Here is a 15,014-nt window from a genome sequence, read left to right as displayed (position 1 = left end):
TCAATTATAACTAAAATTTTATTGTGACTAATTTATCATATCATACAATAAAAATAGTTCCCAATGACAATGATGAATAATAATATGTATACTACATTACATAATTATATTTTACATTCCTCCACTTTTTTGTAACAATTGTGCAAATCTATTGGTAATCAGCAAAGAAACATCAATAAATCGATCGACACAGTTGGTTAAGCATGTTTCAGTTCTACTGTCCAATCTGTTTGATGGTTTGTCCACACACTTCTCCCAACAAAAATCATTGAATTCATGTATCTGAAAATATATTTTATAATTATTATATTATATAATATTTTAAATGATATTTAGAAATTTTCTGGCAAAAATACACATTTATATCTGTTAGTATTAATATTATTCAAAATATAAATTCATTTATCTCTCAAAACCATTTGTATAATAAAAGTGGAACAATAATACATATATATATATATATATATATATATATATATATATATATATATAAACTATCAAAAAAAATTATTATATATACATTCAAAATACTCCATTATGGTAATTTTTATTCAAAAACCAACGATTTCTAAGATTGTTACTTTTTTACATATTAGATATTCCAAAAATATTTAGACAATAACATTTTAGAAAAATAAGAAAATAAGCATTTATCTATCATATACATTTCATCATACTAATGTTGCTAATCTACTGCCCCTTCGCTTAAAAAAATATTTACATCTAGACTTACTTGTGCATTTAATTGAGCTTTTTGCTTTTCAACCATTAAAAATTCCTGCAATTCTTTATCAGCTCCCTTTGTAGTATCTAAACCACTGGAAAATGTATCAAAAGAATCAGACATTTTCTATATAAAATTTGTAAGTAGTTGAATGAAATGAAAGGGTTGACTTTAGTTGATTATTATAAAACTAAATGTTTTTTAGGTTAAAGTTTGGGATTTGGGAATACGCATGTTAAATGTGATAAGGAGGCTGCGTTTTACTGCCAATTTTTTATGTTTAAGCGTTTGCTAGGAATAAGCGTTTGTAAAAGCTCTGCGATTTGAGAACTTTGCTTATATTAATTGTAAAAAACACCTAGAAATTTTATGATACTAAAATGATTGGTTATTCCACAATATTTCTATTTATGGGTTTTTGGTTCATGCCTAAAACCATAATTTTAATTAGTTAAATGCATACATTTGGTTACAATGAACATATATGTCAAAACGATTGTCAGTGTCAAATCTTTTTGCTTTGCTGTCAGTAGAGTCTTACTGAGAGATATATAAGTAGGTAGTCGTTAACAACAGAAAAAATTAAAATGTCAGGATTTGGTGATAACTTTGGAACTAACGAAGAAGATCCAGCTGCAGAATTTTTAGCAAGGGAACAAGATGAATTAGCAGGTCTTGAAGATGAAGTAAAGCCAGCTGCAATTATTGCTCCTGTTCTAAATGGTGGTGAGTTCAGAGGGGCGTTTAGATAGTTATTATTTTTCATTTATATGTCACTAGCATGATCAATGTATATTTTTTGCACTTTTTTATGCATGCTATATTTAGAGTTACAGGCTTTGGATGTATTATTTTATTTTGCTTTATCTATAGATGATCCAACCAATTCTGCAAGCAGTTTTGAGATGATAGAGAACAGTGAACCAGATGGTCTAGGCGAACCAAAATTTAATGGTATGTTAAATACTTCCTCAATCTGTTTGCTTTACATTTCTAAAGTTCTAAAATGTTTCTAGAATGTTAGGTGGATATAGTTTTTGCTTTTTGGAAATTAATCAACGTATTGAAATTTTTCATAGAGTATCATTTAAAATGATAGTTTCTAATTAAGAATGAATATTTAATCAACTAAACAATTACATCAATATATGTTTTATATTTCTATTAGTCATTGTTATATGTTCAAATGCTAGGCTTATAAGAAATATTAATGGTTCATATCATAATTTTACTTAACTTATATATAAAAGCTATTGAAACACAAAAATTATTACACATAAGTCTATTACACATCTATACATTTTTTATTAATCTTATGGAGTTCTTGAGTAAAAATATGAACTTTGATAAGGTGGACATCTCATATTACTCTATAATAGGCAGATGGTTTTATTTTGGTTTTATAGATTTATGTAGGTGATGCTTATAGCATTGCTTTATGGTTTGCGAAAGCCCAATAAAACATAAAACATATTTCCAATATGATTTTAAAGTTAATTGATTTATAGACATTCATAATTTAAAGCACAAGCTCTTAAGCTTAACAGTTTGAATAGACCCATCGATTTATTTCTGCCATAATCTCAAATCTCATCAGAAAATATGGAGATTGGCTCTATCCATTGAAATTTATGTCAAATCTCTCATGGAACACTGTGGAATGACATGGGAATCTAAAAAAATCTATATAAATCCTTAATAATGACATTATTTATATGCTATAAAGGGTAATGTATTATTGTACAAGTTGTTAGTGTACTTAAGGTGGTGTTAAATTTTTTATAAGTTGCACAAAAATTATATTGTCTATTATATGTTCAAAGAGCATGGTTTTTTCCTCAACAGATATCCAAGCTGATTTTGATCCTGTAAGAGAATATAGAGAGAGAGGAGGTAAGAAAATTTTTTCTTTTATTTCAAAGAAATAAAGTTTTTTACACTAAAATTCCTAGTTGTTTTGGTTACAATTACCAATTCATACATTCATTACCAAGATATATTTCAGTTTTTCAATAAACATAATCTATTTTTTATAATTTCATAAAACAAAGAATGTTGATACATAAATGCAAAATTGATATTGCTATTACTATGATAGTACAATTTATTCCTATCAAAGAAAGCAAGTTTTAATGAATGTATATTTTGTGGAGCATCTGTAAGTTAGTATTATATAGATCCAAAAATATGATTAAGTAAAAACAAATTTAATCAATTAATGGCAGTTGTTGAGCAATCAAGTCATAATATATGGAAATAATTTGACCCCATTAGTGTGTCTGCTTTTTCTAAATTACTCCTTTTTGTTTTAACTTGTTACAGGTTTCTTATAATATACATGATCTTTATTAAATACCACTATTTTTACAGTTTTTGTGTTTATGTTTCAAATTTATTATGCATTACAATTGTTTGGCAAATAAATATATATTATTTTTATACATAGTTGAATTACTTGTATAAATTATTATATTTTTTCCATCAATACATTCTCTTATTAAGTTACTATACACCTTTTCCTTCTTTTTCGGGTAACCCTATTAGTGATAACTGCCTAACATAAACTATTTGCATGTCCATAGGAAAATTTTTATATGTGCTTAAAATTAGTATATACTGTAGATCTGCCAGGCTAATCTGAGGCACTTAATGGTATTAATAAAAAATTATATTATAGTTTATTTGTAAACAGTATCAAGTTTATACAATAAGTCGAATTACATTAAAAATATTTTCCATAATTTTTAGTATCCCCAACACCCATCAGACAAGAAGACAGGATTGAGCCAGAAAAGATCAGAATTTGGAGAGAAGAACAAATCAAGAGGTTGGAAGAAAAAGGTAATTTTATAATTCATTGTAATATTCAATTGTTTTTAAAGATTTTAAATAAATTAACTGCAGAAGTACCAGCTAACAATGAATCAATATTTTGGCGCGTGTACTTGATTGATACAATTTTCCTTAATTTATCTATAACTTTATACATTTCATAATTCAATTATTGATTGAGTTATACAGTAAAGATCAGTGTTTTATATAATAATATATCAGATATATTTTGATATGAGATTAATAGCTAAATGACTTTCTATAACAAGCGATGATTATAGGAAAACCTATTAACATAACTCAACAAAACAGATCCAAAATGATAAAAAGTATGAAAGCATTACTGATGCTGCTATAAGAAGAGCCTTTCAAGAAAATACTAGAGGTTACTTACCATGTTATACTTTGATAATAAAAGAAATAAAAGATGGAAAAGAAATTGTGCATTTGTAATATGGAGGGGTTTGGGGGTCAATTTTTAAAATATTTTGGTGAAAAGTAAAACAGGAAAATTTTATAGAACACCTTTATTTCAGAAAATTCAATTATAATAAAAATACGAATTTGAATAATTACACTAGGCAATTGTATAATGTAGCCCAATATCGTGAATTAGTAATGAAGAAGGAAGAGTCAGTATTATATGTCAGAAGACATTTTAATTCAGAACTATCTGAATCCATAGCACTCCACAATATTAAAACAATGGATATTTTATCCAGCTATTTATTAAGAATGGAAAGGATTGTACAGATAGAACTAAAGCTCTAATCAAAATTTTGTTTAGTTCGTCATATATATGATTTATTCATTTAATTTTCTATTTTGTCTGTTGGTGTGTAAACAAAAAGATTTTTTAACGTTTCAACTCTTGAGAAAGCAAAATGTAATTAGCTATACAAAAAACTGCAATTGGCCATGAACCAGATGCACTGAAAAAATAACCTGGAATAGAAATACAAGTTAGTTGAAATCATTGGAATTCATGATGAATCTTCTCTTCATTTGCAGATGTTAGTTGTGGATTCCACTAAATTCAGCGATAGTTTCTTAATAGTAAATTTTGTTCTCTTTCATAATCTGGTGAACCTAGGTTGCAAGGGAACATTGATACTGAACTTTTAAAATGATTTATGGGGATGATTCCAAAAAGTTTAGATCTATAACTGTGTCAATCAATTCATACTTGACTTCACTTAGAAGTTATTAACTGTCAAAACCACTGTGGGCACTAACAATCTTAGGGGTCTGAATATTTATATATAGGGAACCTATTGACGTCTGCTTATTAGGCACTACCACTACTCTCACTGAATAATAAGGCAATGCCAGTTAGAATAATTCTATTTTTAGATAAAGAAGAAGAGCGAAAGAAACAGGAGTTGAGAGAGATTGCAAAAAAAGAATTAGAGGACTGGTATAGAAATCATGAAGAAGCTATTGCGAAAACAAAAGCTGCCAATAGGTAAGAAATTTCAGTAAAAAAAATGACGACTTGAAAATGTTAGTGGTATTTCAAGTCAACTTATTTTTCAGATATCAAAACCTCTTTATTAACAAACTTGCTATAATCAATAAAACAGTTGTAATAATAAGGGCTTGGAGGCACACATCATTGAGTGAGAGCAGAGGACTGCTGACTCCAAGCCCGCTATAATAAATAATATAGCCATCTGGTATACAGACGGCTGCAGGATGAATAGCTTGGCCGGAGCAGGCTTCACACCCCAAAATAAGCGAATCTTTCTCGCTTGGGGAATACGCTACCATCTTATATAGCAGAGTTGCCGTAATGGTGAAATGGTATGAGCTTGGCTACTTCTGGAGTGCAAGAAAGTCCTACAAAATCTGGTGAGGATCCAACTTGTTTGGGCGCTCGTCACTTGGACAATGATGAAGTGGGTTGACTCTCCAGACTGAAATTGGCTAATTCACCCATGGCCCCAGAACCCATTCTTGGTGTATCTAAAAGTGTTGCTATCGCGTCTATCGACGGTCTGCTCGCAAAGCGGGCTCAGTGGAGATGTGTAGAGATACCCGCCTCTCTTACAAAACAACTGCTCCAATTAAAAATGAGGGAAATCCGACTAGTGGCCGAACTCTGTCATCTAAAACGCCATCTCCACACCATGGGCATTAAGGACGATCCAGATGCCGCTGGTGCATGGAGGAGGATGAAACTGCAGACCAAGAGCGTGGCTCAAACACTTGGGCCGCCTCATAGATAACCTAACGACATCAAAAGGTTCAAACCATCATACTTTAGTAATGTTAAGTGGGACGCGACGGGCGTATCAGAAGGCCTATGTGCTTAACGGCATTTGGCATTTCATTAGATATAACATTTTTTTATAAATTTTCTAGTCAAGCTAACAAAAATATTCACTAATATTTTCAACCTCATATTAAATTTAATTCATTTTCATGTTTCAATGCTTTCTTAAAGAGATGCTGCCAGGTAATTATAAATTTTATGATTAGTAGGTAGAGTAAAGTTTACTTTTTATTTGCTCATATGCTATTTCATAATTTATTTATGCCTTAAACATTTCAAGTGTAGTTTACTTTAAGCTTTATAAGACTAGTACCCTAAGGTTAAAAAAAATATTTTCAATTCCAGTGAGTGATAGTAACTTTTCTAATTGAGGTCTAGCGTGAGGTTTGTTAAATGTCAAATATTAGTGTTTGTAGATGGGCTCTGTCTGTTTTTCAATAATCAGAATGATTTTATGCATATTTTATAGAGTTTCATTAGGGAAAATATGAGCTAAGAGTTAATAATTATCAGTAGTTTTATCTTTCGGAAATTTATGTCCTTGTTTTTTACAACACTGGACTAAGCAATACCACAGCAACTTTGTATTTTATCGTATGGTTGTAAGAGATCAAATACAAAATTTGTTTTCAAGCATAATAATAGAAATTCTTCAGGGCCTTACTTTAAGGTGGTACTAACAGATAAACACCAAACGATAGCCCTACGATAGTGTGATTGAAAAAATTGATTAATTTTCAATCACAAAATTTAAGAAAATTATACCAGTTTCTAAAACTTTATGATCCCATCTAAAAACAATAAAAATATTCAGCCTCAAAGTATATTGAACTGATAGGATGGGCCAATTAATATTAACGTGGACTGTGAATTAACAAAATAAATATGAAGCAATTATACACCAAAAGCACAACCCTAAAGTTATCATTTGAAGACTTAAGTTTTGGCAACTGTCAGGAATTGAAAGAAAAAAGTAAGGAAGAAAAGAGTAGATAGAACTGATATGGGTATGCTCTAGCACATATAAAAACCATACAAAAATTGGTTCTGCTCATTCAGTTCCATAAATAAATAAAAAATGTAATTGAGAACAAAACTAAACAAAGAATTTACTGACTATTTACTTCATATAGTAACATAAGTAAAATAAGCCATGGTCAACATAAAATAGCATTTTCATTTTAGAATATTTTGTAAACGCTATTTATGAAGAGAAAGTATACAATAATTTAACGTACCTGCAAGTATAAGAAAAATATCACCACAGTACCATCAGAAATAATTAATTATAATGTTGCCTATGGGAACCATTAGACAAAAATAATCTCAAAATGAAATTTTGCTGCCTCTATTGATAGTAAATGATACATTAATTGCTTTTTTTTGGAATAACAAAACATATTAACATATTGAGCCAGATTCTATTTTTTATAGTTCCACTGCTATTTGTTTCATAATAAAGTTTAAAATCGTTTCAGGAATGCCGAAAAACAGTTTGTGGCCGAAGATGATGAATTAGAACCCGGTACAGAATGGGAAAGAATTGCAAAATTGTGTGATTTTAATCCTAAAGCTAAACAAGGAAGCAAAGATATTTCTCGAATGCGTTCTATAGTTTTACAAATGAAACAGAATCCTATTCCGATTAAGAATAAAGCTTGAATATGTAAATAAATGTAATTCTATAATTCAATTTCAAAAATTCAAGAAGTTGTATTGAAATTAACAAATATAAGTTATTACTTTTGAATTTTATATGTACTAATGCAATTGTTAGAATTAATATGAATTTAAGAACAATAATTTATGTATATCTTGATTAATTTATATGTGTTTTAATGCATTCTCACTTATCTTATAAATGCTATGAGGGTTAGATTATATTAAGTTTTATTCTGAATCCGTCGCCCTTAAACTTAAGTTATCTATATATAAAATAGAATGGATTGTCTAAGTAATAGTATGTCTTATAGTGTAATAAACTGTTTAAAAGTTATTTATGCAGGATACATTTCAATATATTAGTTGTATTGTCTTATGTCACCAAATATATATTCTAATACCATTGAAGTTTTTATTATTCCTTAAATAAGTGTTGATATTCATATTATTTTGTCACAAAGACAGTATATGCCATTGGAAGGCATATTTTTGAAAATCAAATATTGACTACAGAAAATTTCAAATTAACACCAATAAATTGAATACATTTCTTTGCAATATCTGTTCAATGTTTTAGGATATGATTTTTGGAAATCAGAATTTATACTTATTTGGGTATATTTTATAATTTATACATTCGAGCATCATAAATTTTTGATGGATGATTACTTATATCGATGTAGTGGGTTTGACGGAATGAATAATTCTGCCCTACTATCTGAAGTCCAGGGGCGGCTCTTGCCCAATGGTCAACAATCGGTAACTTTTACAGGGACAACTTGTACATCTGTGTTACATGTACTTCTATATGGACAGTTCTTATAAATGGAAGGTATTCCGTCTAACTGAAACAAATTGTATATCGTTCTCTCTCTTCTCCGAGCTCTTCAGTTAGGTCTGCGCATCTTTTGCGCGCATGAAGCATGCGCAGCATGGATAAAGTGTCTCTAATGAGAGAAAATGAATATAGTCTGCACCATAAAGTAGGGACGTTTTTTACCATACCAACTGTCCATATAGGATTATTAAATATATGTTAAATCCATAATTTTGTGAGGTTATGAGCACTGAATACGTTAGGTCAGTCTGCATTCGTGGTATTGTTTTGTTCTTTGGTTATGAAAATATTATTAAAAAAAATAGGAAAAAGCAATGTCTGAAAGTCAGCAAGACGATGGAACATTGATAGTGTCTGGAGCTTTCAACTTTATATGACAAAAAGGACTCATACAGAGAATTTTTATTGGTTAACCAATAATTTATAATGATTCCTAATGTACAGTATAAACCAAAAAATTACCAACAAGAAAATTCAATTTAATATTCAGTTTTGAAATGTCATATTTGAAAGACATTCTGGTATCCCAGACCTATGGGAATAAATGATAAATCAAAAACTCAATTCTTCATAAAATATATTTTAAACTATATTAATTATACAAAAATACGTATTCAAACAAAACGTCTAGTTTTAATCTGCTCTTATCTAAATATACTCTGTTTAAAGGTTCAAATCATACCTAATACTATTTTTATTCGTATTTTTCAACAATTTAAGTAAATTTTATAGTGATTTGAAATACACTACCAAACAAAAAATTTGAAAACAAATCTTTCAAATAAAACATAAGTGTCGCCATAAAAATGAGCGAAAAAATGTTTTAAATTTCTTACTTAAAAAATCAATTGAACGGCAAGGCTCTATTCATACTTAAGGAAATATACAATAGACGTCGAATTGCAGATAGTATAATACCTGGTAGATTAGAAAACTCTCTACAGGGAGTTCTAGCGAATTTTAACTATGGATAAACTCAAAAACTAAACTACAGTGTATTGGTGAAAATGTACTGAATCTCATTGTAACTGGTTTCTAAGTTATCATTCAAGCAACGAAAACCATACTATGGACTTTTCAATCACCCGGCAAAAATTATTCTTGATGAACTTGATATAAGGGTGAAATATTGATGCTTAATATAGAGCCTTTAAATAATAAAAATCATTTTAATCAAATTATTTCACCTCTTGGAGAGATCTGAACAAAACTTATTTTCAGGAACCCATATCTAAATTTATTTGAACTTTTACATCATGTACTTATCATCTACAACAAAAGGAATTTTAATTTTCTGTAAGAAATTGTAAATTCAAATTTTCAGCTTTAAATTTATTGTGAATTGCTAAATGTTTTCTTAAACTAGAGCCTGTAGGGAAACCTTTAGTACATATATCACAAGTAAATGGTTTGTCGCCAGTGTGTGATCTAAGGTGTTGCTTAAGATTTCCTTTTAACGAGAATTTTTTTCTACAAAATTCGCATTCAAATTTCTTTTCACCAGAATGCCACTTCATGTGCGTATGAAGATGACTACCTTGAGTAAAACTTTTCTTGCAGATTTCACATTGAAACGGTTTCTCTCCCGTGTGAATTCTGCGATGACTTTCTAACATCTGGCTGGTAGTAACTGATTTGTCACAAATGTCACATTTGAATATACGTCTTTTTGTAAAATGAACTGATATCTTGTGAGTAGTCAAGTCGTACCTCTTAGTGAAACCTTCATTACAATATCCACAGACATAAGTAAAGCCTGCATTGTGAGCTTGCTTATGACCGTCTAGATCTATAACTAGATGGTTGCACATATCGCATTTGGACTTTTCCACTTTTTTCGTACGTTTTTTTCTACTAGCTTTATGTACCTTTTCATGCTGAGTGAGTAGTTCAGAGGTCAAAAATATTTGGTGGCATGTGCTACATTGAAACCTTCTAATATTTGAATCATGCCCTTTTAAGTGGGTTTCAAGAAGAGATCTTTTAGTGAAATTTTTTCCACAAATATTACACTCATAAGGTTTTTCACCAGTATGTTGTCGCTCGTGGATGATTCTATGTTGATTTTTTTCAAACAGTTTATCACAAAATTCACAAGAAAAACCTTCCATTTCCACATGAACTCTTTGTTTGTGAAGTTTTAAAGAAAATTGTGAGATAAATGATTTTCCACACAGATCACATAGAGATTCTTCTGTTACTTTAGAATGCTTATGAAAACGTAGACTGGTTTTATATGCAAATTGTTTTCCACAAACCTCACACATATATTGTTTCATATTTGTACTATGAATGGTCATATGATCTCTGAGCTTGGTTAAAGTAAATTTTTCATTGCATATGGAACATGGATACATTTTTGGTTTTTGGTTAGAATCATTTTTCATATGTAATATAAACTCGTTCTTATCATTGAAAATTCCGTTACAACAGCTACAAGTTAGCTCATCACTTTGTGGATCTATCATTAATTTAGCATCTTTGCAAGTATTTTGATCATGCAAAAAATAATGTTTCTCCATTTGAAACAAAGGTATTTGTTCATTACAAATTGGACAAGGCTTCTTTTGTCTTTTTTCTTTTTCCTCTCGTCGGTGATTTATATATTCTCTTCTATTTTCAAATTTCAGATCACATAATAGACATGCATATTGAGGGGATTCCTCAATTTCCATATTATCCACAAATTCAGAATTTTCCATATAATCTAGATCAGTTATTGCATCGGAATCATTTGACAATGTCTCCAGATAATTATGATCAGTTGTTACATCTTTATTAGTTTGTTCATTGGAGATGTTTATCAATTCTTCCGTTTCCTTTGAATCAACTTGTCCTTTCATCTTATGGACTAGAAGATGATTTTCCATTCTGTACGACATTATATTGTCATGACAAATTGGACAATCTACTTTAATTCTTTTTTCTTTTTCCTCTGTTCTATGATTGAGGTAATCCGAGTATTTATTAAATTTTTTTTTACAAAAGCGACATTGGGCCACTACTCTACTTTTTTGTTTCGTGGTATCTCCATTTTGAACCTTTGTAATAATACCATGATCCTCGAAATTCTCTAATTCTTGTTTTACAATGTTAATATCACTAACAGTTTCTTGCTTTATGTTTTGTTCATCATCTACATAATCTTGATTTTCTTGTTTAATTCCACTATCAGCATAAATTATACTATCCTCAGTTTCGTTTGTTTTTGAATCTTGTGTCTCTTCAATATTTAAATAACGTAACTTTCCTGCAGCAAGTTCGATAATTACTTGTGTCTGTAATGTACGTTCTTTGAATGCATAAAATTCAAAAACTGCTTTTGCGCATATTCCACATATTTTTTGAGGCAATCCAGAATCTGTAGGATCCATCTGAAACATAAAAAACGAGAAATAAAAATTATTGTCTACTTCTCAATATTTAGAAATAAGTTGAGCTGAATAAAAAATTGCAGTGACTTCAAAGAGTAAAGTATTGACCCAATACTTCTCAATAGTCCAACTAATTAACTTCTTGCTCCTTTAGAACTAAAAAATTGTTTCAAGCAACGAAGTTACGAGGATATGAAAACATAAATAATATAAGGCATTATTTGTAGAATCAAGTACATATGTGACAGCTATTAGTTAATAGTAGTCATAGAAGGAAAATATTAATGAGTAGATGTTTTGGAAAAGCAAAAGAAACTGTGAAGAATAACTAACTTAACCAATAATTTAGGAAAAATATCTATCCAAGTAACCAATCAAGAAATAGAACATAAAGACCTTTAACAATGAATACTATAAAAAATTCTAGTTCATTTAAATACCCAAAAGTAGTTGGAAATTCTATGTAATGTTTTGCAATGAACTTGTTTTGAAAGGAGTACAATTAAATAGTATCATCTCCAGAGATTTTATATTTTGATCTCTTTTTAGGGGTAACTGAAAAATAATATAAAGGAAACCTAACACCTGGTATTAGTAAATAAGCAAATAAATAAAACCAGGAATTCACAAGTCTTGCATAATGCCAAATTGAATATAGATGACATTTTAAATATCTCATTAAATGATATTCTAGTTAATTATTATTAAAGCAATATTTCTCCATATTTGTGTTTTTATTTCTTTTTTCTACTACTTTTATATTAATAAAGATGGGAACATGATTTTCAGCAATGTTTTTGTAGAAATGAAAAAATAGACTACCTTGTAGAGTTCGTATTGATCTTGACTTTTATATTACATTTAGAACTAATACTATAATATTTAATTTATATGTAAAGCTATCAAGAACTGTGTTGGAAAGAGTGAACTTTTAATTAGACCAACTGTACAAAATTTTTGTAATATATAACAAGTAAGGATTGCATCTTCTACTATTAGATATATGAGGTGATCTCTCTAGTTCAGGGTATTTGTAAAGACGAGAATATGTAACCAGATTTATTTTCTATTGTTAGAATTAGGCATCAATAAACAAAATATAAACTAAAGACAGTTCCTATAATTTTAACAAATTCGTCCTTCTAATACAAGAAACATCAACTGCTGTGTTGATTATATATCAAACACATACAGACATCTTTATAATATTATTCAGACAATTATAATTTTATTTAAATGATAACAATCTACTCTGTTAAAAAAACTTATTAATTGTTTTACTTCCTTTCTTCGAAGTGAATGCTTGCTTATATCAACATTATAATTGTTTTTTTTTGTAAAGAAAATTTTACAACATCCTTGATTATCTATTGTAAATGTTTGCTTTCCTTAACTGAAACACATAAAATATTTTTTGTGTTAAATATTTAACCCCAATATTTGGAACTTTTTGGAAGATACATCAATCATCTTTTAGTTTTAATAATTGTGAAAGTACTATTTATATTAATGTTTAAATTCAAAATATAATTAGAATCGTCATAAGTTGTAACTTTTTTCGTGAATCATAACCAACGCTAATTCAGTTAAATATTGTGAAGTATGATTAAGTTGAGGTAGGTAGGTACTTTAATAAATATTAATCAAAGCGAGAAATGATATTGTAAAGAACTTGAAGGTTTTTTGAATCAAATCTTATCAATATAATTACCCAATGATTGTTCAAATTCAATTATGCATTTCGAACATATTATAAGCAGCTGTACTCTCCTCCAGATATAAAGTTCAACTTGTCTATGGCCAAAGAGTAACTACTACCCAAGTAAATAAAATTTGCAGTTCAGATTCAATTTGCGGATAAAAATCCTGTACCAAAATGTACGTTAATTTCTTTAATGACCACATTTAAATGTACATTATAATTAAGCAAAAACAATGCATTACTTACTTCAGGTAAAGACAGCATTGGAAATAATTGGTATAACATCACATCTTTATGTCGCGTTAAGAATAAATTAAGCACTCCATCATTTTTAAGACACGTGCGGCACTTTTGAACAAGTTCTTCTGTTGGAATATTTACACGTATTTCTATTTTTTCAGCCATTTTATTTAAGGTATTTACTGAAACTTTCAGTTTTACTTTGTTTATAAATACAATTTGAATTGAACGATGTGGAAACCATCGACATCAATTTCAAATTAAATACTTCTACATCACAGATATTAGACTACCTACATTTATATCACAAATCTGTAGAAAACTAAAATTGAGATCACTGATCGCTCTGTTGGAATTGTAATGATGAAAAATCATGGTATTGCGTTTGCGCGTCCACTGCACAGAACGATTTGCTCTAATCATTGATAAGTTAGTTGTTTGACAATGTTGATTCAAACAATTTTAAGTCTTTCCACATATTAAAATCTATATGTTATTATGTATAAATGTTGCAGGTGTGAAATCAATCCTACATTAGGGTAGGTTTATTATTTTCTACTCCACAGTTTATGTTTATCCAAAACAGAAGTACTCAATTCTGCACGATAGGTGCAGACGGTGGGAACGTTCCTTTTGATCTAATTTTGGCATCCTGAAGCTATTTTTTTAAGATCCATTTAATTTTTTATCTAACCATAATGTTCATTATAAACACTTTCATAAGAGAAATACGTGAAAATTTTTTCTACTTGCTCCCGAATAATCTTATCAAATAAGGCGCAAAGTAAACTGCGGTGGATTGTGAACGTACCCTTAAATTATTTTATGTTTAACGAGTCCTATTAAGCTTAATTGTAAGTATTAATATGTATGAAATGTTGCCTATCCTCAATATATTGAAATTGTATTGTGGTTTTTAGGGAATATTTTTTTAGAAAGATCAAGGGTTAATAATAGGCTGCACTATGTCTTTGGTATCATGTAAAATATCATATTTACAAAGTCTAACTATTATATTATAATTTTTTATTTTGTCAATAATATTTTTAATAGTTTTTTATTTCATGGAAAAGGCAAGAAATTATAATCTTTGAAAACCGTACGCGACCTTATGAACGTGAAATTTAACTGGTAAATTGAATAACCATGTAAATAATACATATATAGATATGTCTATACATCAATTATTACTTTTGAAATCGAAATAAAACTTTATAATACGTATACAACATACATTATACTTCACATTTTGTTTCCAATTTTATGGTGACATCATAAGCCTTTTTGTTTTTTGTAGTTATAGATCACCTTTATTTAGAGGGATCACAACAATTTTATTTGTTCTAACCAAATTGATGTCCACTGAG

General features: G+C 29.0%; 3 protein-coding genes across 4 annotated transcripts; 1 reads left to right on the top strand and 2 right to left on the bottom strand.

Annotated features, from left to right (window-relative positions):
- LOC130443692 (mitochondrial import inner membrane translocase subunit Tim8) lies at positions 1–981 on the bottom strand. The gene is made up of 2 exons (XM_056778438.1): positions 734–981; positions 1–282 (listed from the first exon to the last, which is right to left on the bottom strand). The coding sequence occupies exons 1-2, from the start codon at positions 845–847 to the stop codon at positions 112–114; spliced, it is 285 nt and encodes a 94-aa protein (XP_056634416.1). The 5' UTR covers positions 848–981; the 3' UTR covers positions 1–111.
- Positions 982–994: 13 nt separating this feature from the next.
- Positions 995–7,901, top strand: LOC130443691 (clathrin light chain). 2 transcript variants are annotated; one of them, XM_056778436.1, is made up of 6 exons: positions 995–1,450; positions 1,598–1,678; positions 2,570–2,617; positions 3,473–3,565; positions 4,910–5,021; positions 7,310–7,901. In XM_056778436.1, exons 1-6 carry the CDS (start codon positions 1,312–1,314, stop codon positions 7,491–7,493), a joined length of 657 nt encoding a protein of 218 aa, XP_056634414.1. In that variant the 5' UTR covers positions 995–1,311; the 3' UTR covers positions 7,494–7,901. The 2 variants fall into 2 exon arrangements, with proteins under 2 accessions (XP_056634414.1, XP_056634415.1); XM_056778437.1 differs by having other exon boundaries at positions 1,231–1,447.
- Positions 7,902–8,891: 990 nt separating this feature from the next.
- On the bottom strand, positions 8,892–14,049 carry LOC130444337 (zinc finger protein 271-like). The gene is made up of 2 exons (XM_056779423.1): positions 13,654–14,049; positions 8,892–11,705 (listed from the first exon to the last, which is right to left on the bottom strand). The coding sequence occupies exons 1-2, from the start codon at positions 13,810–13,812 to the stop codon at positions 9,618–9,620; spliced, it is 2,247 nt and encodes a 748-aa protein (XP_056635401.1). The 5' UTR covers positions 13,813–14,049; the 3' UTR covers positions 8,892–9,617.
- Positions 14,050–15,014: the final 965 nt, after the last annotated feature.

Source organism: Diorhabda sublineata, chromosome 5 (genome assembly GCF_026230105.1).
Source record: "Diorhabda sublineata isolate icDioSubl1.1 chromosome 5, icDioSubl1.1, whole genome shotgun sequence".
NCBI classification, from domain to species: Eukaryota; Metazoa; Arthropoda; class Insecta; order Coleoptera; family Chrysomelidae; genus Diorhabda; species Diorhabda sublineata.
Note: the sequence above shows the minus strand (reverse complement) of the source record. Positions and strands in the feature narration are given on the sequence as shown.

What these genes read in the sequence shown, in the direction of transcription:
- LOC130443691 (XM_056778436.1), top strand. Translation starts at nt 1,312, where the DNA reads ATGTCAGGATTTGGTGATAACTTTGGAACTAACGAAGAAGATCCAGCT. An exon ending in AGAATATAGAGAGAGAGGAG is followed by an intron (nt 2,618 to 3,472) that starts GTAAGAAAATTT and finishes CATAATTTTTAG; the next exon opens with TATCCCCAACACCCATCAGA. An exon ending in AAAACAAAAGCTGCCAATAG is followed by an intron (nt 5,022 to 7,309) that starts GTAAGAAATTTC and finishes AAATCGTTTCAG; the next exon opens with GAATGCCGAAAAACAGTTTG.
- LOC130443692 (XM_056778438.1), bottom strand. Translation starts at nt 847, where the DNA reads ATGTCTGATTCTTTTGATACATTTTCCAGTGGTTTAGATACTACAAAG. An exon ending in AAGCTCAATTAAATGCACAA is followed by an intron (nt 283 to 733) that starts GTAAGTCTAGAT and finishes ATATATTTTCAG; the next exon opens with ATACATGAATTCAATGATTT.
- LOC130444337 (XM_056779423.1), bottom strand. Translation starts at nt 13,812, where the DNA reads ATGGCTGAAAAAATAGAAATACGTGTAAATATTCCAACAGAAGAACTT. An exon ending in CAATGCTGTCTTTACCTGAA is followed by an intron (nt 11,706 to 13,653) that starts GTAAGTAATGCA and finishes TTTATGTTTCAG; the next exon opens with ATGGATCCTACAGATTCTGG.